The sequence below is a fragment of the Narcine bancroftii genome, chromosome 4 (assembly GCF_036971445.1).
Source record: "Narcine bancroftii isolate sNarBan1 chromosome 4, sNarBan1.hap1, whole genome shotgun sequence".
Taxonomy (NCBI): domain Eukaryota; kingdom Metazoa; phylum Chordata; class Chondrichthyes; order Torpediniformes; family Narcinidae; genus Narcine; species Narcine bancroftii.
Window position 1 is genome coordinate 69,964,839 of NC_091472.1, and position 22,898 is coordinate 69,987,736.

The window sequence follows — 22,898 nt, forward strand, 5'->3', positions numbered from 1 at the left end:
GGCCAATTCTAGAAATACCTCTCCTTTTATTACTCCCACATCATAGGGCCCCGTTGTCCATATATGTGGACTCAGATTAGAAAGATATTTGTCTGAGTCTCTGTGATCAATATTTTCTCCTTCTATGGCTCGGTCTCTTTCTACTTTCTCATTCACAACCTGGTCCCATGCTTCAATATTCAGTCTGACAAATTTTCCTCCCTCCGAGGTGGAATATTCCGGGATTTCTGTCTGCCTGTATTCACACCCTATCGCTTCCTTTACCATCGGACCCAGCTGTCGAGCGTGATGATCTTTGTCAATACCCAAGGTCACATGAGGCACACTTTCTACTCCTAAGCAGAACCACTCCATTTGTTCTTCTGTCATGACAACCATAGCAGCTATTCCCTCCTTACCTACAAAGATAAATGGACAATGTATCGTTTCTGTCTTCCCTTCTTTTAGAGAGTCCCACCTCTCCTCATATTCCTGGTCCGGGTGGATGGTGTAGTTTAATGTAACATGCATAGGATCTAGTCGATAATGGTAATCCCCATACCGTGGAATACTGGCCCTCCACTCAAAAAACTGTTTAATCAGCCCTGGGCCTGGTTCATCATACAGTAGCCGACTCCAGAAAATACTAACCTCCACAGAGTCTTCTGAAGCGTTAGATGGGGTCATTACTATAAACTGTCCTCCCCTTCTTATTGTATCCCCTGGGTATGTTAACCGAAGGCCCTTCTCAGAACATTGTATGGTTATTCCTAGTTTGGTAAGAATGTCCCTTGCTAATAAATTAATGGGGCAACTTGGCACAACCAGGACAGGCGTTTTAACCCTTTGTCGTCCAAATGTCATGTCGATGTTATCTGTATAGGGCTGTGTTTCCCTTATCCCGGAGAATCCTATTGTAGATAATGTTTTGCCCGAAAATGTGCTCCCTGGGGGTTTTTAATCACTGTCGTAACTGCTGCCCCTGTGTCAACCATAAATTCAATTTTTTCTCCATTTACCGTCCCCCAAATTTTTGGTGGCTCCCAGGGAGGCGTGATTTTTGATTCTCCAGGGCACCTTCAATAATCAAATTCAGCACCTTCCTCAATATAGTCATTACACTGAGGTGCCTGGACTTGTTGATCACTCTGCCACCCCCCGATTCTCTGGGGCCCATCAATATGTCCACCCCTACCCCTTGCTTGTCCTCTTAAGTTTCCTCCTCTTCCCCGATAGCCTCTAATAGAGGGTAATCTTTTTCCCCTTGCTCTCCCAGCCTCCGGACAGTTCCGCTGGTAGTGTCCAGGATTTTGGCAGTACCAGCATACTGCATGTTCCCCTCTATACATTGTACCTAGCTGTCTTTCCCAACCATTTCTTACTTGGGGTCCCGGATTTATCACTGGCCCCATGACCTGTGGGACTATCTGTTGGGCCGCTAATTTAACCCCTATATGTTCTATGGCTCTCACCAATTTATCGGTTGTTTTGTCCACCTCCTTCTGGGACGCACTTTCTGACTTAGCATGCTCTGATTGACGATGTCGTTTGATTGCATGTGTCAGGTGTCTTTTCCACAAATCCTCTGACATTGTCTCTAATCCCACAATGTCCCTTAATTTTGCTTGAACCGTAGCAGGTAGTCCGTTTATTATCCCATTACGAAAGTGAGCCCTTCCTAAGGGGCTGTGGTCGGGTCTTTCTCCAGTCCCTGTTTCCCATAAGTCCCATGCTCGAGTGAAATACTCGTGTGCAGTCTCTCCTTCCTTTAGTTGAAGGGTTACCAAGGCATCCAAACTATAGGGTGTAGGAAATGTTTCTCTAAGTGCTTCCCAAAATTTATTCCGAAGTGGGTTAAATTCTATTTCATCCCCCAATTTACTGCTTCTTACAATTCTCTCTATTTGCTTCAGGGCCCCTTCTGCCTTTAATTTTATCATGATAGTTCTGACATCTGCGAGTGCTAATTGTTCTTGGCAGGTTTCTCGCTCAAAACAAGAAATCCATGGACTAGCCCCATTACTCAACGGAGGTAGTTTTTTCATTAAACTCCCTAAGTCCATTCGTGACCAGGGTACATATTTTTGAGTTCCCCGTCCCGTGATCAGTAATGGGCATTGATATCTCAATTTAGGGGATTTCTGCTCCTTCTTTACTCTTGGCATGCATTTATTTATCCCACCTTGTTCTGACTCTTCTTCGTCACTGTCACTGTCCCTATCAGCTTCCAATGTCTCAGGGTCAAAGGTATATTGGTCACGTTCATCTCTAAGATAATCTTTTCGGCCATAGTTTAGTTGTTTCACATCTTTCTCTTTTGTTCTAACTATGTCCAGGTAGGCATGTCTATTTTTCTCCCTCCCGAGTCTTTTCCTTTTACTTTCCTCCCATGGTGGATCGTATCTCGTTTCCTCATCTGTACTACACTTTTCGTCCTTTACTCCTATTACCATTCCTTCAGCTTTAATTTCTCCTGACAGTGTTGTAGTTATCTTTTCCACTTCCTTCAATACACCTACCATTAATTCTTTTTGATCCTCACTGATCTGCCCCAGCACATTAATATCTCTGTTTAAGTTTTTAATGTTATCCTGAACCTTTTTCATGTTCCATTTCTGTATCTCTAACTCCTTTTCTATTTTCTTAGACTCCAGAGGGGTCTCTACATCTATTACTCCCCCTTCTATTTTTATTAAAGGGGCCTGTACCTCGTCTGATGTGTCCCTATTCCCGAGGTTCTTGTCACACCCCAGTGTCTCAATATCTGGATATAAGGGACGTGACTCCAGTATCCCATCTGGGGTGCCAGAGAGAGAGAGAGAGAGAGAGAGAGAGTGAGAGAAAGAGATAGAGAGAGAGAGAAAGAGATAGAGAAGCAGATACACAGAGCACAAGAGATAGAGAGAGAAAATGCCTTGCACTGGCCCCACTGGGAGAAAAGTCTTCAGATTAACACTTTCGTTTCAAAGGTTTTAAAAGGTTCTCATCCTGTGATCACTGGTCTGGATCAGATTGGGTCTCCCACCACTGGGAACTATCACTCCTTCCTTCCCTCCCAGCTCGAGTGAGCTACACGTCAGCCCACAATGTCTGCCCTGATCCCGCAATGGTGGGGGTGCGGGAAAAAGGGAGGGAGAGAGGATAAAACAGGATCCCATTTGATGCGGAGCTGGAATTGTGGGCACAAAATTAAAACCAAATTGTATTTCTCTGCCCTGCCCAACCTGGGGATTTCAGGGCAGCACCGCCACAGATTGGGATTGGGAGGGGGAGTGGGTGAGAGAGGAGGGGGGGGAGAAGAGAGAGAGGGGGAGAGAAGAGAGAGGGGGGGAGAGAAGAGAGAGGGGGGAGGGTGAAAGGAGGGAGGGAGAGAGCAAACCCGGACACTTCGTGGCTGGAAACTGGAAACAGGCACTTTTCCTTTCCCTTCTGTGTTTTGTTTCTTCCAGCTTATCTAAGCCTCTACGTTTTTAAATTTTTTTCCTCACCTGTCAGGAACATCTCAGTGCCCCCGGGTAACCAACCCCTCTTCCTCCAGCGGTCTACACATTTTCGGAGCATTTTTTGTTTTTCCAATGCCGCATTACTGGTATTTCGCTCCTCTAATTCCTGATTAATTTCCTTAATAACTTGGTCAAAAGTCTTAGCAGGCAACTGTACAGCCATAGCTGCGGGACCGCTTTCTAATGCCTGTTTTAATTTAGGTTTTTGTCCGTTTAGGGGATCTATGTCAACGAAAATTGCTTTTAAAAATGTCCCCTTGCAAGCTGGATGACTAATATCTTTTAAAAGAACAGTCTCGAAGTCTTGTCCTCCAATTGACTTCAGACTGTCCTGTATACTCTGATTGCTCGTTTTCCACTCTCTGTTTTCCCAAAGGGGTCTGAAAGTTAAATTACAACTAGAAAACCAAATATTTGGGCTATACTTTTGTCCTGTTTCCCTGTACCAATCTATGAATTTACGTAACTTTATCTCCTTGGTGATGTTGGGAATACCCTCATTTAACTTATCAAAAGTATTTCGAATAAACTGGGTGTCTCTTAGGAGTTTGTCAACTTTTTCATTAATATCTCCTACCTGATCCGGACACAGCTGTCGCAGCCTTCTGTCGTCGTTCTTGTTCACCAGGCAGGCGTCCCTGAGTACTTTTTTTGTTGTCTCAAGGTCTCTAGTGTCTGCTGTGGTATTCCACCACGGCGAATTGGGGAAATAAATTCTTAACTTCTCAAGTGTACAGACATTATCATACCTACCGGACATTTATAAGTCAGTCTCTCAGATACAATTGAGGCCAATAAGCCTGAACCTTTGTTTTCTTTCAAAGCCCAACCTTCACGTGGGAGATTTCTCCTCTTAATAACCAGTTTAGGGCAGAAAACTCAGGTCCTCAATTGTTTATAGACCACCTTCTCACTCTATTGGACTTTGCAACGACACAATAAAGACTTTTAAACTCTAGTAGTTTCTTGCGAAGCACTTAATAAATGTCATTCAAACACCTTAAGGACTTTTATCTTGTCTGTAATCACTTACGTGTTACAATCCTGGCATGCGACCTTCAATTGTGGTCGTCTAATTTGTCCGATCTCCAGTTCTTACTGACAATCATAAAGATTTTTTTAAAAAAAAAAGAGAATTTTGTTAAAACAGGCTTCTCTGGACCTTTTTATCAGCCGGCTGAGATGATTGTCAGAAAAAACAGAAACCGTCGTCCAGTGTTCACTCACCCATCACGTCGGGGTCACCAAATTGTTAAGTCTGCTTTGTTCATGAATGAGTGAGACAAACACCAGGCTGAGTCGAAATCAGGGTTCTTTGTTCTTTATTACCGGATTGTAACACTTGCGACCAACCAAGTTAGTCGGAGAATGCATTCTGCCGTTATCAGCAAAATGGTGATTTTTTATACCCTTGGATACATGCTTAGAACATCATCATATCATTACTTGTCCAATGACTAAAACTGTTGCTATCCTTTCCCTGCTAGCTTCCTGCCTCTCAATCCATCAGTGTCTCTCTTAAACTGTTGCTATCCTTTCCCTGCTAGCTTCCTGCCTCTCAATCCATCAATGTCTCTCTTATCTTGTAAGTACAAGGATGCATTCTGTTACTCCTTAGTACTGGGTGACTCCTTCTCCGGTCCCATCTCATGATGTTTTACCTAACAAGAGTACAAGGACACCTCCCCTTCTTGTTACTGCCCTGTACAGGGTAACTCCCTACACATTCCCATCTCATGATGTTTTACCTTACAATAGTCCGGGACTGATTTGAGATAATCAACTTGGCTTTGTGTGTGGCAGGTCATATTTAACCAATCTTTGAGTTTTTCAAGGAGGTTACAATAAAAGTTGATGAAGGAAGGGCTGTGAATGTTGTCTACGAAGCCTTTGGCAAGGTCCCACATGGGAGATTAATCTGTAAGGTTCAGTCACTCAGAATTAATGGTGAGAGATTAAACTGGATTCAACATTAGTTTTATGGGAGAAGCCAGAGAGTGGTAGTGAATGATTGCTTCTCTGACTAGTAGTGTGCTTCAAGGATCAGTGCTAGGTCCTTTGTTATTTGTCATCTATATCAGTGATCTAATTAATAATGTGGTAAATAGGATTATCAAATTTGCAGTGATGCAAAGGTTGGAGGTGTAGTAGACAGCAAGGAAGGTTTTCAAAGCTTACGAGAGGGATTTGGTCCAACTGGAAAAATGGGTTGCACAATGGCTGATGGATTTTAATGTAGGAATTGTGAGGTGTTGGATTTTGGAAGGACAAACCAATTTGGACAGGTACAGTATACAGTAGGGCCCTGATGAGTGTGGGAGAATAGAAAGATCTGGGAATACAGATACATAATTCCCTGGGAAAGTGGTGTCACGGGTTGTAAAGAGAAGTTTTGGCAGATTGATTTTTTTAAATCAAATTACTGAGAACAGGTGTTGGGATGTTATGCTAAAGTTTTCTAAGACATTGGTGAGCCCAAATTTGGAGCATTGTGTGCAGTGTTGATTACCTAACTACATGAAAGATAGCAATAAAATTGAAAGAGTGCAGAGATTTACTAAGATATTGCTGGGACTTGAGGAGCTGAGTTACAGGGCAAGGTTAAACAGGTTAGGACTTTATTCTCTGGAGCTTAGAAGAATGGGGGAGAGATTTAATAGATGTATACAAAATTATGAGGGCTATAGAATAAATGCAAATAGGCTTTTTCCACTGAGGGTAGGTGAGATACAAACCAAATAACATGAGAGAAGTTTGGGGGAATATTGGGGGGAATTTCTTCAAGTAACCAGTGGTAGGAATATGGAAGGAGCTGCCAGTTAAAGTGGTCAATGCAGGTTCAATTTTAACATTTTAAGAAACATTTGGACAGGTACATGGACAGGAGGGGTATGGAATGGGTGGTCTGGGATGAGGCAGAATAATCGTCTTGCACAGACTAAAGGGCTTTTTTTTTCTGTGCAGTATTGTTCTATGTATTAATATTTATAAAAGCCACTGTTGGACATCCAAAAATGTTGGATAACATTTTGTTTCTTTCAGAAACAGCAAGCACTATATTCTGAAGATGAAGAGTATACAACGGGGTCAGAAATAACTGAGGATGAAGTAGGAGATGAAGAGGAATTGACCAAAAAGCAAGGTATAATTTATCATGAAAATTGATTAAAAATGATGCTGCTGGCAAGACATCACTACTTATCAATGCCATCTTGAAGAAAATAGATATTTGTTGATACAGGTACACGATCCTTTATCCGGACATCTAAAATCCGGAAAGCTCCATAATCTGGCAAGTGAGGACTGGCGGCCGGGGGACCGGCGGCTGGACCACGGTCGGGGGAGACAGCCGGGCGACTGGAAGGGGGTGGGGGTGGACATGGCAGCACAATTCAGGTGGGCTTTCCAAAATCTGGAAAAATCCGAAATTCAGTTTGTTTGTCCCAAGGGTTCCGGATAAAGGATTGTGTTCCTGTATTTGTGCATATCTGGGGTACATATGAGCAGACACAGTCACAAAAGCTGCATTCAATATCTTCCATAAAGAAATTCCAATTTATTGTCAGAGTACATACACGACATTCCCATACAACCCTGAGATTCTTTTTTGCTGTGGGTGTGGCGGAATTATCCTTAACTGGTAGTGCAAAAATAAAATGTACACAATGTGAACATGTAATCAAAAGAATTGTAAACAGATACTGAATGTAAACAAACTGTGCAATACAGGGAGAGCGAAGAAAATCAATAAAGTGCACAGGTAAAAGCCCTTAAATGAGTCCCTGATTGAGTTTGTTGTCGAGGAGTCTGATGGTGGAGGGGGAGCAGCTGTTCCTGAACCTGGTGGGGCGAGTCTTGTGATTACAAATAAATGATCTCGTTAAGATGGAAATTGATGGTGCTGGTAAATAGCTCTTCAAATAACTTCTCTGGTCACATTGGTTTCAGCATTTCAAATGCTCGCGCATATGAAAAATTAATTGTACAACATGTTGGGATAAAGTGTTGTGAAAGGTACAATACAAATGTAATTTTCTTTTTGGTTGATTGTGTTGAGGCAAGCAGAGCTATAGAACATTTAACAATGCAGCACTGTATAGGCCCTTTGGCCCTCAATGTTGTGCTGACCCATATTCCTTTGTTTAAAAAAAATACTAAACCCTCCCTACCTAATAACCCTCTATTTTTCTTTTATCCATGTGTCTATCTATGAGTCTCTTAAATGCCCCCAGTGTTTTAGTCTCCAACACCATCCCCAGCAAGACATTCCAGGCATCCCCTACTCTGTTTTTAAAAATAAAATTTCCCCTGATGTCTCCCCCAAACCTTCCTCCCTTAACTTATGTCATTTGGTGTTTGCTGATCCTGCCCTAAGAAGCTGGTGCTGGCTGTCTACCCTATCTATGCCTCTCACCCTATCTTTTGCCACAACAATAATAAAATTGATCATCTAGAGAATGTGTACTTGGGGAGGTGAAATTTTAAGATTCTAATGTACAATCTAAGCCAGCATATGTTATATTAACCTGTGAAGACTAGATATTTATAGCAGTAAATGAAATATTGAGAGTAGTAATTTTAAATTGAGTACTGCAGCAAATTAACAGAACAAGACATTCGTGTTTTACTCAAAACCATTGCAGGATAATAACGTTTTAGATGCTCTGAAGCAAAATGCCACACACAGCAGGTCAGGCAGAATTGGTGGAAAGGGAACTAACATTTCAAGTCGCAGATTCTCTATCAAAACAGTAAAAGTGAGAAAACAGGTATGTTAAATTGCATACAGGGAAATGCATGAGAGAGGTCAGAGACCAAGGTTGTCAAAGTAATGTAAATGCAGTTAGAGTGAAAAGAAAGCAGGGAGTGTCGCTGGAAATGGAGGACCATGATCTTCATTAAGGTTTCCTAAAACAAAAATCAGTGAAGGTGGTCTAAGAGTATTTTGTATTGTGAATTTTACAATCTTTTCAGAAATCAATCATTTGCCAATTAATCTATGGATCAATCAAATCATTTCTTTTGAAGCCTTTTTTAAAGTTGCAAATCACCTGGTGACTGTTCTGTTATTGAAAAGCTGAAGGCAGACTATTTATTCTTAGACAAATTGATTAAAAATGAAATGTTGATCTGCTTTCAACATGTACTATGAGACTATGCTTTGATCTATATTTCTATTTGCATGCTTCCAGTAAAGCAGAATCTTCAGGCTTGTAACTTTGCTATTTCCTTCCAATACAGGTACAAGAAAGTTTAAGAAAATTATCAATCGAACAAAGAAGCCAGCTTCATCTCCTACTACACAGAAAAAAGAGAAGGTAAAGATTGATGGGGAAAGTTGAAGTGGATGTTATCTGAAGTTAGTAAAAACACAAAATTCTGGAGTAACTCACCTGGTCAAACAGTGTCCTTTATGTAGCAAAGATAAAAAATACATAACCAACATTTTGGGCCCTTCATCAAGATACGAAAGAATGTCAGGAAGTATCCGAACAAAAGGATTTGGGGGAGGGGAGGGAGGGGACTGCAGCGATAAAGGGTAAGGGAGGGGGAGAACTGAAAAGGGGAGGGGAAAGAAAAGGCGATCAGCTTAGGAGAAAGCAGAGAAATCGACGTTAGTGACATCTGGCTGGAGAATGGCCAGACAGAAAATAGGTGTTGTTCCTCTAATCTGCGGATGATCCGGATGGGACAGACGTGAGTATGAGAGTGTGTTATGACCTAGACCATTGAGGTTCCAGAACTTGTTTTACACATTGATTTCAATAAACCCAAACAAGGGTTATGTGAAGGGATCATTTTAAAAATATGTATATGAGAGAACTGCCCTCTTTTGACAGAGACAGTGAAGTGGCTCTTTCACTTCAAGACCACTGATTTTATTTACCTCCCTTGACAAGGAGAATACAACACAACAGTACCTCCCTCACTGAAGGCTACTGCATTTCTGATTTCAGATGAAACTCGTGCAATATTAAAGATGCTTTTTTGGAGTGTCAATTGTGTGACATGATCTCAGTGCTGATTTTGGGTTTTTTTAATATTTCATTTTCCATAAATACATTTATTCAATCTTTAAACTTTTATACACAACAACCCCCTTCCCTCCCCAAACAAATACAAAAATATAATTTCATGTACTGTCAGAGCTCTCATTTTTCATAATCCTTTTTTGGTGCTATCACTTCTTTACACAATTCAAAGGGTCAAATTTATAATTGGACCCCTTATATAATCCAAGTACAGTTGCCATTTCTTAATGAATGTGTCATATTTATTCTTTAAACTGTAAGTAATTTTCTCCATGGGTATACAGCTACATAACTCTGAGGCCCATTAAGCAATAACAAAAGGAGAGTCGGATTTCCAGGTGATTGCTATACACTTCTTAGCTCGAGGTATTTTAACAAAGTGAATTTGAGATTTAGTCAGTTTGTAGCTCGCGTTCATAAGATAGCCCAGAAGGTACAGCTCTGGGTCACATGGGAAAGACAGTCCTATTATTCTTGTTAGTGATTCAGTGATATCATGTAAAAATCATGATATCATGTAAAAAGGTTCCATTTTCAAAGTCACATGTGAAGCACATTTTGGATATTTCAGATTTTGATTTTTGCAGTTTTTGTGGTGTGAGATATTATTGATGTAAAAATATCTTGCATGGATTGTTGATGTTGTACTACCCAAACACCTGTCAAACTAACACTCCGCTGGTATTATAACTCCTAGATCCAACTCCCACCTCTTTCTTGACCTTTGTAGGCCCATCTTAGCACTTTTGCCTTGGAGAACAAGATGTATCCTAGTAATAAATGTAGGTGTATTTCCCAGCCTAGGCACCCCTTCTACTTCATTACTTGAAGGTGGGACTTGAAGGTCCTTCCATCAAGAAGGACCTTAATTGAAGAAAGCAGTGAAAGGTTCTATTTGACAAGTCATATTTCTGTTCAAAGGACATAAGTAGCCCTTCCTCTTAACACTCTTCAATGTGCCTAATTCCTTTCTCATTCCAAATTTTTAGAATTTTATTACCCAAATTCATGGGCAATAATTAATTCTGGCACAGTGGTGCTTTTGGTGATATCCCCATCTTTTTTCCAATACATTTCTCTTGCTAAATTTTTATCATATGTATTAAAATTGGGTTATCTGTTTTTTAAAAATTCATTTAACATTCAATTTGATAACAAAATCCTTCACTGCCCTATCCCTTACTGTATGTAATCCTCTTTGAATCCATGAGGGAGAGCTCTCCTCTTCAACAAAGGATGAAAGGAACATTGCCTGGGCTTCTAGATAATTTTAAAAATCCAGCAGTCTTAATCCCCCCCATTTATATTATGACCGATTATGTCGTATTTGTATTGTATATAGATAAGTTTTTGGGAGATAAATTGGGCAGATTTTTTTGTGTAGGTCACATACAAACAGTTTAAAACAGATCTTATTTTAAATACTAGAGCTCTGCTAATGCTAGACATATCGGCGCCAAGAGCCTTTGTAAAAGCTTTGGAGAGTACCCAAGAGACTTCACTAATGGGTTGTTGTTTACAAAAAGGAAACAGATGAAAGAACTTGTCGGACCCGCAGACTGACTGGAGTGGAACTTGCTGTTCTAAGAGGGTCATGCGGTTTTGCAAGCAGAGAGAGTAAACAGGTTTTCTTTCTCTGAGAGAAAGAGAGAGGGATTTCAGTTTAGCAATTTTATCATCACCAGCAGTAGTTAGGACTGAAACAGGACAAGCTGGAAAGCTTGTGGAAAACCCCATTTGGAAGACGGGTTGTGAGTGCTTAGTTCAGCTTGATCAAAGCCCTTGTGGTTCATGCAAGAGGAGAGGTATGACTCTCTAATAACCATATAACAGTTTATGGCATGGAAACAGGCCATCTCGGCCTTACAAGTCCACGCCAGTTCACTCAAACAACTCCATTAGCTCCCCCACCTATTCTCTGCCCATAACCCTCTAACCCCCTCTTATCCATGTATATATCCAGCCTCCTCTTAAATGAAAGAATTGACTCTGCCTCAACTATTTCCTCTGTAAGATTATTCCATTCAGCCACTACTCCCAGAGTGAAAAAGCATCCTCAAATGTTTCTCCTAAAATTTTGGCCCCTTACCCTCAACTTGTGTCCTCTTGTTTCAATCTCCCCTGCTCTCAGAGGGAAGAGTCTACTTGCATCTAGTCTATCTATTCCCTTCATAATTTTAAACACCTCTATCAAATCCCCTCTCAACCATCTACTTTCCAATGAATAAAGCCCTAACCTCTTCAATCTTTCTCTGTACTCTTGGAATTTTAAGCCAGGCAACATCCTAGTAAATCTTCTCTGCACCCTCTCCACCTTATCTATATCCTTCCTATAATTTGGAGACCACAACTGAACACAATGCTCCTATACTCTATGCTATGATTTATGAAGGCTAGCATACCAAATGCCTTCTTAACCACCCTGTCAACATGGGAATCCACCTTCAAGGAATGCTGCACCATAACTCCAAGATCTCTTTGTTCTTGTACATTCCCCAATGTCCTCCCCTTAACTACATATGTCCTATTTTTATTATTTTTACCGAAATGAAGAACAACACGCTTCTCTACATTCAATTCCATCTGCCATCTTACTCTCCAGACAAACCAAATCCCTGAAAATCTTCCTCACTATCCACCACTCCCCCTATTTTTGTATCGTCTGCGTATTTACTTACCGAGTTAACCACCCCATTTCCAAATCATTAATATAAATTATGAAGAACAAGGAACCTAGCACTGATCCTTGAGGTACTCCGCTCGTCACAGGCTTCCATCCTGACAGATAATTGTCCACCATGATCCTCTGCTGTCTCTCCTCCAGCCACCTCTGAACCCATCTTACTATTTCTCTGTTAATCCCTAGTGACTGAACCTTCCTTACTAACCTTTCATGTGGAACCTTATCAAAAGCTTTGCTAAAATCCAGATAGACTACATCAACTCTCTCTTCTCTTCTCTCTTTGGCTTGGCTTTGCAGATGAAGATTTATGGAGGGGTAAATGTCCACGTCAGCTGCAGGCTCGTTTGTGGCTGACAAGTCCAATGTGGGACAGGCAGACACGGTTGCAGCGGTTGCAGGGGAAAATTGGTTGGTTGGGGTTGGGTGTTGGGTTTTTCCTCCTTTGTCTTTTGTCAGTGAGGTGGGCTCTGCAGTCTTCTTCAAAGGAGGTTGCTGCCCGCCAAGATGCACGGTTGGAGGCGACATCAGCCCACTGGCGGTGGTCAATGTGGCAGGCACCAAGAGATTTCTTTAGGCAGTCCTTGTACCTCTTCTTTGGTGCACCTCTGTCACGGTGGCCAGTGGAGAGCTCGCCATATAACACGATCTTGGAAAGGCGATGGTCCTCCATTCTGGAGACGTGACCTACCCAGCACTACCTTCATCCACCTTTCTTGTCACTTCTTTGAAAAACTCAACAAGGTTAGTCAAACATGACTTCCCCTTCACAAACCCATACTGGGTGCACCTGATCAGTCTCTGCTAATATAGATATTTATACACACCATCGCTAAGAATACCCTCCATAACTTTCCCTACCACTGAAGTCAAGCTTACAGGCCTATAATTACTTGGCTGACATCTCATGCCTTTTTTTTAAACAATGAAACTACATGAGCAACCCTCCAATCCTGCGGCACCACACCCTCCTCCAGTGATAGTTGAAAAATGACGGACAATGCCTCTGCTATTTGTTCCCTGACCTCCCTTAACATCCTGGGGAAAATCCCATCAGGACCAGGAGACTTATCCACTTTTACTGACCCTAGAACCTCCAAAACCCTCTCTTTACTTATCCCTATCTTTTCCATAACTAAGCCATTTGCCTCACTTAGTTTCTCTTGAAATAAGAAAAACAAAAAGAAACTCTGTGATGACCTGAAAGAAAGAGGTTATCATCTGGAGAACCCTGAGGGGGCAAGTTTCGTCAGCAAGACCCTGAAGTGGCTGATTAAAAAGGAATCCGTTGTGGATGTCCTGGAACAACAAATCTCTCTCTGAAAACCGACAAGAATCTTCCTGAGCAGTAACCATTTACCTTTCAAGCGCCAAAGCCTGGTGAACTTCATAAATGTTAAATTCTTTTTTATGGGTCTGTTTAAACTGATAACTAATAATTTTTAATGTTTTACTCATATTCATGTCTACACATATCCAACTCTGTCATATGACCCTTCTGCTTATTCATAAACTACAATGATTTTTTTTCCCTCTTTTAAAAAAATATTCAATTAAAAAAAATTCCTTCATTACACTGACGGTGACATAAACAAGAAACCCCAGAAGTCTGCGGTACTATCCAAAAGAAAAACCTCTCCTTAACTTTGGCGCCATTTTGTAAAAACTCTCTTTCTCTCATATTATTAACCCGTTTAAATTGGGTATCTACCCTGCTCTCCTTATACATTTCCCAAGCTCTCCTTATACATTTCAATACTACTTTAATTAACCAATAAAATACTATTCAAAATATAACTCTCTTTACTTTTATTCAGAATTTTAAGTTCACAGTTCACTTTGTCTTTTTCTTATTTTTCTTTCTGGAATCTGTTCTGAGGTCCCCATATTATAAACCTTGTGCATATGTCTATCTATCTCCTTTGGAGATTTACAGAATTTTCAATGTCCCTCCAACATGCCAATCCTCAACCTCACTGGGTTAGCATTGAATACTTTGTTACGTGTTCGTAGTTGTCACTTGACGCCATCAAATTCCTTTCTTTGCTTAACCAAGTTCACATTAAGGTCTTGGAAAAATAAATACTTTTCCACCTTCCAACTCAATTGGGCCGTTATTTTCCCTGCTCTTAGTATTGCCTCCCAATCCCAATGACTCAAAAATCTTAACAGGACCGATCATGGTCTTTGATCATCTGGTCTTCTGGGGCTGAGGATCTAGTGGGCTCTCTCATAAGCAAGTTTTCTTTGAAACTTCCTGTTCCCAACATTTGTGGAATCCATTCCTCAAAGAACCCCACTGGGTCATACCCTTCAGTCCCTTCTTTGAGCTCAATAATACAGACCTGATTCCTTCTACTGAAATTCTCCATATTGTCGATTTTAGCCAGGGGCAGTTGTTTATCCAGTTTCAATGCCATTGCATTTTCTTTCAGGGCCTTCAGGTTTTCCTGAGCCATTGTCAGTTTATTTTCCACCTGGTCCACCTGAGTCGTCAGGTTTTCAAGTGCCATCGCCATTACTGATATTTTGTCTGCCACCTCTAACAGTACATTTTCTAACTTAGAAAATTGTTCACTCAATACTTCCGTCGTTTCCAGCAGCTTTTGCAGATCAGGTGTAGACCTGCCATCTATTTGAGTCCGCTTTACATCATGGTGGTATCTTCTTCACCAATCCCTTGTGAACTTTCTGTTGACAATTTCGGTGACTTTTGAACTTCTTCAGCCTTAGTTTTTTTTGGGTCTTGTTTTTCTTATTCGTCATTTTCTATTTTTAGCATGTAAAATCTTTAGTCTGGTAACTTTGAATCGTCTTTTTAATCACTCTTCATGGAGAGCCCTTCTAACCCATGTCTGACTAGGTCCTTTGCATGGCCACGCCCCTCCTCCCCCACTGCTGATTTTGTTTTAAGTTCTTCTCTTTCAAAAGCATTTACAAGCCAGTGCCTCTGATCTGCCTACACAGGTCATTGAAGCAAAAGCCTGCTTGTTTGAACAGATTATACAGTTGTTACTGACAACCAACAATGAACCAGTAGACATTTCATCTCTCAAACCGGTTTCTTTTTGTAAGGGTCTATGGCAGGGGTGTCAAACTCAAATTCACAGAGGGCCAAAATTAAAAACTTGGACTAAGTCGAGGGCCGAACTAAATATTTATTGAAAATTTTCATCAACATCTGCATGTTTTCTCTTCTTTCAACATATGTAATGTTAAACTTTTTCTTATTAAAATAAATGTTTAATAATAGTTTTGGATAAACTCTTTCCAGAAGCATTAACAAATGAGAAATAAAATATTCAATAAATAATATTTCTCTATAGAGGATTTGTCAAATGTTGCTAGTGTGCTGTCGAATAGTAAAATCTAAGGGCTATTGAGAATGTGGGAGAATAACATGATTCCTGAAACAATCAAATGGGTGACTGATTGTGGGCATGAACTCTAGCAGGGTTATTTGCCATGCCCTTTTTCCATTGGTACAGATATCCTTTGATTTACACACTTTTCAAGTTTTATGCCTAATGAGCTTGTATCCAGGTGCAGGACCATTTTTAACCAGGAATATATTTATCACTGTGACATGAAACTATTGGAAGATCGTTTTATCCTGAGATTAAAGTTCATAATCCTTACTCAGGCCTGTGTGCGGGAGGGCGGGGTTTGCGGGCGATCGGGTTGGACAACGACAGTGTGGGGGCATCGGCTCTCGCTGCAGGGCGGCATCTCGGCGGATCAGCGGCCCCGTCACCGTGAGTCGCGGGTCGGCCTGCGGCAGGGAGGGGGAGTGGGCAACGGTCCTGGCGAGGTCAGGCCTCCCCTGAGTTTCTGCCGGACCCCCCCTTGACCTGCTGAGTTTCTCCCGGACCCCCCTTGACCTGCTGAGTTTCTGCCGGACCCCCCTTGACCTGCTGAGTTTCTGCCGGACCCCTCTTGACCTGCTGAGTTTCTCCTGGACCCCTCTTGACCTGCTGAGTTTCTCCCGGACCCCCCTTGACCTGCTGAGTTTCTCCCGGACCCCCCTTGACCTGCTGAGTTTCTCCCGGACCCCTCTCCCTTGACCTGCTGAGTTTCTCTCGGACCCCACTTTGCTGAGTTTCTGCCGGACCCCTCCTTGACCTGCTGAGTTTCTGCCGGACTCCCCTTGACCTGCTGAGTTTCTGCCGGACCCCCCTTGACCTGCTGAGTTTCTGCCGGACCCCCCTTGACCTGCTGAGTTTCTCCCGGACCTCCCTTGACCTGCTGAGTTTCTCCCGGACCCCCCTTGACCTGCTGAGTTTCTCCCGGACCCCCCTCCCTTGACCTGCTGAGTTTCTCTCGGACCCCCCTTTGACCTGCTGAGTTTCTCCTGGATCCCCCTTTGACCTGCTGAGTTTCTCCCGGACCCCCTTTGACCTGCTGAGTTTCTCCCGGACCCCCTTTGACCTGCTAAGTTTCTCCCTTCTGGTGTTTTTACGAGAACCACAGACTTTCGCTCATACATTGATGAGGGGGATCAAGGGCCAAACATTGTCAGGTACCTCTCTGCTGGATAAAGGATACGGTTTAACCCGCTGAGTTTCTCCAGTGTTGGGTTTTCACGAGGTAGAGTCAAAGGGAGGAAGGGCCTGTTTCTGATCTGTAATGTTCTACGGACCCTGCTCTTCTTTCCGTACCGGTGTCCCAGGACCTTTCCAGGGCAGTCTCCGCGCTCAGGACCGCGCTGGGATCCCGGTCAGCGGTGGAGGAGCAGGTAAGCGTGGCTAATCCCGATCCAGCCCACGCCACTCCCAAGATTGGCGGGGGGTTCCACCCTACCTGCCCGACCAGTCTCGCTCTCCACGTGTACTCCGGGCACCCACCGCTGGTCCGGTGGGAAGGCGCAGGGCAGCCGGCGGCCGGCGCCCCCATCGCCCGGTGGGGAGCCCTAATCTTCCCTCCGGCATCCCGACTCCATCTGCAGCTCCAAAAAACGCTGTGCCACTGGGGTTCTGGGCGGTGGGAAGTGGCCTTGGCTTCCCCTGACACCGGCCAGGCCGCGCTGCGGTGGGGGAGTGGGCGGGGGGACACGACAGCGTGTTTATAAAACCACCCACCACTACTTTTCAAGGACCAGGATTTATCTCTCTCTCTCTTACCCTGGGACACAGCGGTTACTGTGTATGCGCTATACTGGCGCAGCGGCCAGCGGGCCACCTCTAATACATTTTTGATATGATCTTGTGGGCCAAATATAATTATTGGCCCGCGGGCCAGAGTTTGACATGTGTGGTCTATGGTGTCTGTATGTCCCTGACCACCCACAAAATAACTTTAGGAAAATTATATATATTTCTTAGTAAAGATAATAATAACTTAATTCCATCACAGAGTGTGGATAGGAATTAAAGTGTTGGCTACTGGGAGGTCTCTTGTGGCAGAGGGAGCAGGTGCTCAGCGAAGTGATCTCTCAATCTGCGAAACCTGCCTTTGCCACCCCCTTCACCCCCAACCTTTTGTTTGAACGCCTACCGACATTCTTTTATACCTTGATGAAGGGCTCAAGCCCAAAATGTCAGTTATGTATTTTTACCTTTGCTACATAAAGGACACTGTTTGACCAGCTGAGTTTCTCCAGCATTTTGTGTTTTTACTTCAACCATGGTGTCTGCAGATTTTTGTAATTTACTTTTATCTGCAGTTAAATACACTGGGCAGGAAGTATTCAGCAAAAAGAATGGAAATGTAGAATACTTCTTTGACCAATAGTTAATCATTTGAAGATGGGAAGGAAGTGGAGGATGGAGAAAATGGGTGCGCCTTGCAACAAAGGATGTAACAGGGTCAGGAGTGGGGTGTCTTTGATCTAGCATCAGGCCCACATTGTCTGAAGTTGTGAGATGGAGGTGATGCCAAATCAGGATTGTGTAAAAGGGGAAGTATATGTGGCCCGATGAGTTGATGAGGAAGGATGTTGGGAGTTGGGAAATGTGGATTTTTAATGAGATGGTATTTCAGGATCAGGTTCAGTCAATGTAACCAAATGGATGAAGGAAAGTAATTTACTTAACTGAAAAGCATTCCAGTTAAGCAATGCTGGAAAATGATCTTGTCCTGGAAGTACTTGGAGATGGTTAACCCTGGGACAATGTGATCCAAATTCCCATGCATTGCTCCAAAAATATTGTGTAGCTGGGTTTAGAAAATCAATCTCTCAGAGTATGGAACAAAGGTGAATAAATAGTTGAGATGTAGATCCATGTTTAAGGGTTGATTGTTCTTTATTTACATAAAATAATACCAAATCTAAATGAGTCTAAAGTTTTTTTTTCATTCCAGGGGTCTATTCGAGATGGATCTCCTTTCACGTCAGTATCTTGCTTTCATATGGTTTTATTTTTGATGGCATACATTGAAGTTAACAAATAGAATTCAGTATTCATCCTCACTGAGTTTGAACACCTTGTATGTAAAAGTGTGTAAAACATTAGTAAAACATCTAATATAGGTCAGCATAACATTGTAGGCTGAATGGCCTGTACTGTAATGCTCTTATCAGCAAAGAATGGAGGCCTCTTGCTGACAGGAATCAGCAGGAACTGGGATAATAAGTGATTTGCATTTTATCTAGGACAGAATGCAGCCAGCAATTTTTATTGAGGGTGGGTGTCTGGCTTAAATAAGATGTCCTGCGGGAGGAATTAAGTCCACAAACAGTCTGAGACTGTTGGTGGGAAGGATAATATCTCAGTAAGCATTTGAAAGGTATGGAGGAGCAAAGGAAAATGGTTTTGTAGAGAATTCCTGTTCATTCAGAACTGAATATTGGATGAAGACACTGAAAGTGGAGGTGGAATAGAGTGTCATCAGATCAAGAGTTGAAGAGAGAAGCAGCATTACAAATTTGGGAGAGGAAAGTGAGTTTGGAAGTGAGGCATGACTTCAGAGTACTTTGGGAATAATTTCTCTTAATTTCTGTACAAGATTTTAAAAGAAAATCTTATAATGATTTCTTTTGTTTATATTAGTTTTCAGAAAAGCAAGTGGGACAGCAATCGCTCAATGAGATATAACCAGGATGCCCAAAGAGAGGAAGGTACATCTACTAATGTATTGTAAATAGTTCAGATACTTGTTAATTGGTAAATAATACAAATAAACAAATTGAATGTAACTAAGTTTATCGTCATTTACAAATAAAATGTGCAGATGTAAGGCAGTAAGGTCAGCGCAATGCTATTACAGGTTCAAATTAGCCACTGTCTTTAAGGTCTTTGAGGGTTTCTTCCTACAAGACGTATGGGGTTAGAAGGTTAATTGGCCTTATGGATGTATTTGGGTGACGTGGGGTCATAGACCAGAAGGGCCTGTTACTGCGCTGTATCTCAATTCGATACAGTAAAAAGTCTTACTTGGTAAATCCACAACATAAGTTATCATAAAGAGAGAAAAAAAAGGTAATAAATATTCACAGTTGGCAGGTGGTACAATTGTTCTGTCAGTAGTAGAACCATGGAACACTACAGCAAAGAAAACAGGCCATTCAGCCCTTCTAGTCTGTGCTGAAACATCATTCCACTGATGTGCACCCAGTCAAAAGCTCTCCAGACCTCTCCCATCCATGTATCTATCCAATTTATTCTTAAAACTTAAGCCTGCATTTACCACATTAGATGACAGCTTGATTGACACTCCACCGCTCTGAGTGATGAAGTTTTCCCTAATGTTTCCCCCAAAGCCATGTCCTAATCTATGTGGAAAGAGCCTACTTGCATTTACTTTGTCTACACTCCTCATAATTTTGTAAACCTCTATCAAATCTCCTCTCATTCTCCTACACTCCAAGGAATAAAGTCCTAACCTGTTTAATCTTTTCCTGTAACCCAACTCCTGAAGACCTGACAATATCCTTCTGTAATTTGGAGACCAAAACTGCACACAATATTCCAAATTTGGCCTCACCAATGTCTTATACAACCTCACCTTAAGATCCTAACTCCTGTACTCAATACTTTGATTTATGAAGCCCAAGATGCCAAAAACTTTCTTTATAGCCCTGTCCACCTGTGACACCACTTTCAGGGTATTATGTATCTGTATTCCCAGAGCCCTTTGTTCCGTTCTTCCAAAATGCAACACCTCACATTTGTCTGCATTAAATTCCATCGACTATTTTTCTCCAGTTGGTCCAGATCCCTCTGCAAGCTTTGAAAGCCTTCCTCGCTATCCATAGTGCCTCCAATCTTGGTGTCATCTGCAAACTTGCTGATCCAATTTCCCACATTATCATCCAGTTCATTGATATAGATAACAAACAACAATGGTCCCAGCACCGATCTCTGAGGCACACCACTAGTCACAGTCCTCCAGTCTGAGAAGCAATCTTCATCTCTACTCTCTGGCTTCTCCCATCTAGCCATTGTTGAATCCAGTTCACTACTTCACCATGAATATCTTAGTGTCTGAACCTTCTGAACTCTCAGAAGTTTGCCTTTGAAGGCCTTCCACTGATTGAACACCTCCTTGCCAGAAAACAACTTATCCCAATCCTCTCTTCCTAAATTCTTTCTCATTTCCACAAAATTGGCCTTTCTCCAATTTAGAATATCAACTTGAAGACCAGTGCCGGTGTCTTTAGTGATTAAAGATAATTACTGAACAATTCAGTAATAATCTTAATATATTTTAACATCAATTTCCTTTGCATGAGCCAGTAATACTTTCCAAATACTTGGAGCCAGAGTAAAAATTTCTATTTTCTCTATGGAATTATTTAATTACATTTGCAAAAAGCAATGCAGAAACAAATTTTTTGAAATTAATTTTCAGACCAGCGAAGGATGGTTGACATAATTGGACATTTGACAAAAATAAGATTTGGAGAAAAAGTTGATCGCACCAAGGCAAAAGAAGGAAAAGAGGTGAGTTAAGTTTCTATTGGCATCTTCTGGCCATGTATAAGTTGATATGTGATCATATCTGTTCATCAATTTGAAAAATTAGTCAAAAAAATGTTTGAGTATTGTCTAATAGGAAAAGTTATTTTTGGGGATGGTGATTGAGGTGGAGCAAAACTACAAATTATTGCTACTAGTTATTTAATTATTTGATGATCACATTCTCAAGTCCTGGCTGTTCACCGAATATCTTGAATGAGGTGTATTCTGGTTCTTATTCATGAGTTCACCTTGCTACTTTGATAAAAATTGAATGCATGAATTTGGTTAACAAAGATGTATCAGGGATAAGTTTTTTAAAATATTTGTTTCCATTCATTGAAGATGGTTGAGCACATCCTTTCCTTCAAAGGGAAAGACTAATTGAATTCTAATGTTACCTTTTCAGGAAGAGACTATTCAAGGCGTTGGTGAGGCCAAATTTGGAATACTGTGTGCATTTCTGGACCCCAAATTATAGAAAGGATATCAATAAGGAAGAGAGGATACAAAGAAGATTTATTAAAATGTTGCTTGGATTGGAGTATCTAGAATACAAAGGAAGATTGATTAGACCGGGTCTTTATTAATTGGAGCATAAAAGGTTGTGGGGGGATTTGATAGAGGTATATAAAATTATGAGGGGAATAGATAGAGTAGATGTGAATAGGCTCTTCCCTTTGTGGGTAGGGGAGATTGGAACGAGGGGTCATGAGTTGAAGGTTAGGGGCAAAAGTTTAGAAGTAACATGAGAGGGAGCTTCTTCACTCAGAGAGTGGTGGCTGAGCGGAATGGCTCTCTGGAAGAGGTGGTTGCCTCAAGGTCAGTTTTGTCATTTAAGAAAAAGTTGGATAAGTGCATGGATGTGAGGGGATTGGAGGGTTATAGGCAGGGTCCAGGCAAGTGGGACTAGAGGTTACCTGTTTCTGTACTGTAATTGTTATATGGTTATAAGAGTAAAGAAATAAATATTTATTACTAAGTTAAGGAATGATGGGTCACTGCTGTCGAATGTAATAGGCTGTATGGAAAGTTGTATAGTGCAAGGCTAAGGATTTTTTGGATGGTAAGGTTAGACATTGTTATATTGCCACTGAAGTGTGCGGGTGTCTACCAACCAGACCAGGAGAATCAGATGGGATTATAATGCAGGAGTATCCTGAATTCATCTGCCTGACTGATTTTTCTCCATTGAAGACTGGTGCAATTAACCAAATTGTGCAACCAGCATCAAGAGCACACTCAGGGAGTCAACAGACAGTTATTTTTATGGTTATAAATATATTTCCTTAAAACATGGATCACTTTCCAGTTCACAGAAAGCTTTTTCAACTGCCTGTAAATTATTAGACTCACCTATCCACAAGTACAAATGTAGTGTGGCCCATTAACCTACCAATCTAGGGAGGAAACTGGAACACTGAGGTGAGAACATATGAACTCCACTGAGACTGTGCTTGAGGTCTGGATTAAACCTTGGATGCTGGAAATGTGAAACAGCAGTTATGGAACCCCTGCCAGTGTGTCAGCATGTGATACCTGGATGGTTTGTTGCCTTCCTGGTGTCATGGTCAAGGAAGTTGCAGAGCATGCTGAGGTCATGGTCCACATTTGGTATTATTAAAGGAATGGGGTTCTGCATCAGAGCAAAGAGAGCTAGGAACAAGATTAAAAAAGCAGGATCTTAAAATACAATAATCTGGGATGTTACTAATTTCCTAGTAAGGACAGAAATAGTAAGATAAATGAATAGAGACTGTAAATGATTTTTAAATTTAGAACTACAAGCCCTTCTTGCCCATGAACC

General features: G+C 41.7%; 1 protein-coding gene across 11 annotated transcripts in view; it reads left to right on the plus strand.

Moving 5' to 3' along the window:
- Positions 1–22,898, plus strand: part of sanbr (SANT and BTB domain regulator of CSR) — a 148,699-nt gene that overhangs the window by 120,650 nt on the left and 5,151 nt on the right. For all 11 annotated transcript variants that reach the window (XM_069931525.1, XM_069931524.1, XM_069931523.1 and 8 more), the window contains 5 exons: positions 6,525–6,624; positions 8,724–8,800; positions 18,495–18,523; positions 19,184–19,251; positions 20,985–21,076. In XM_069931525.1, the coding sequence (XP_069787626.1) occupies positions 6,525–6,624; positions 8,724–8,800; positions 18,495–18,523; positions 19,184–19,251; positions 20,985–21,076 (366 nt within the window). The remainder of the gene's footprint in view (positions 1–6,524; positions 6,625–8,723; positions 8,801–18,494; positions 18,524–19,183; positions 19,252–20,984; positions 21,077–22,898) is intronic.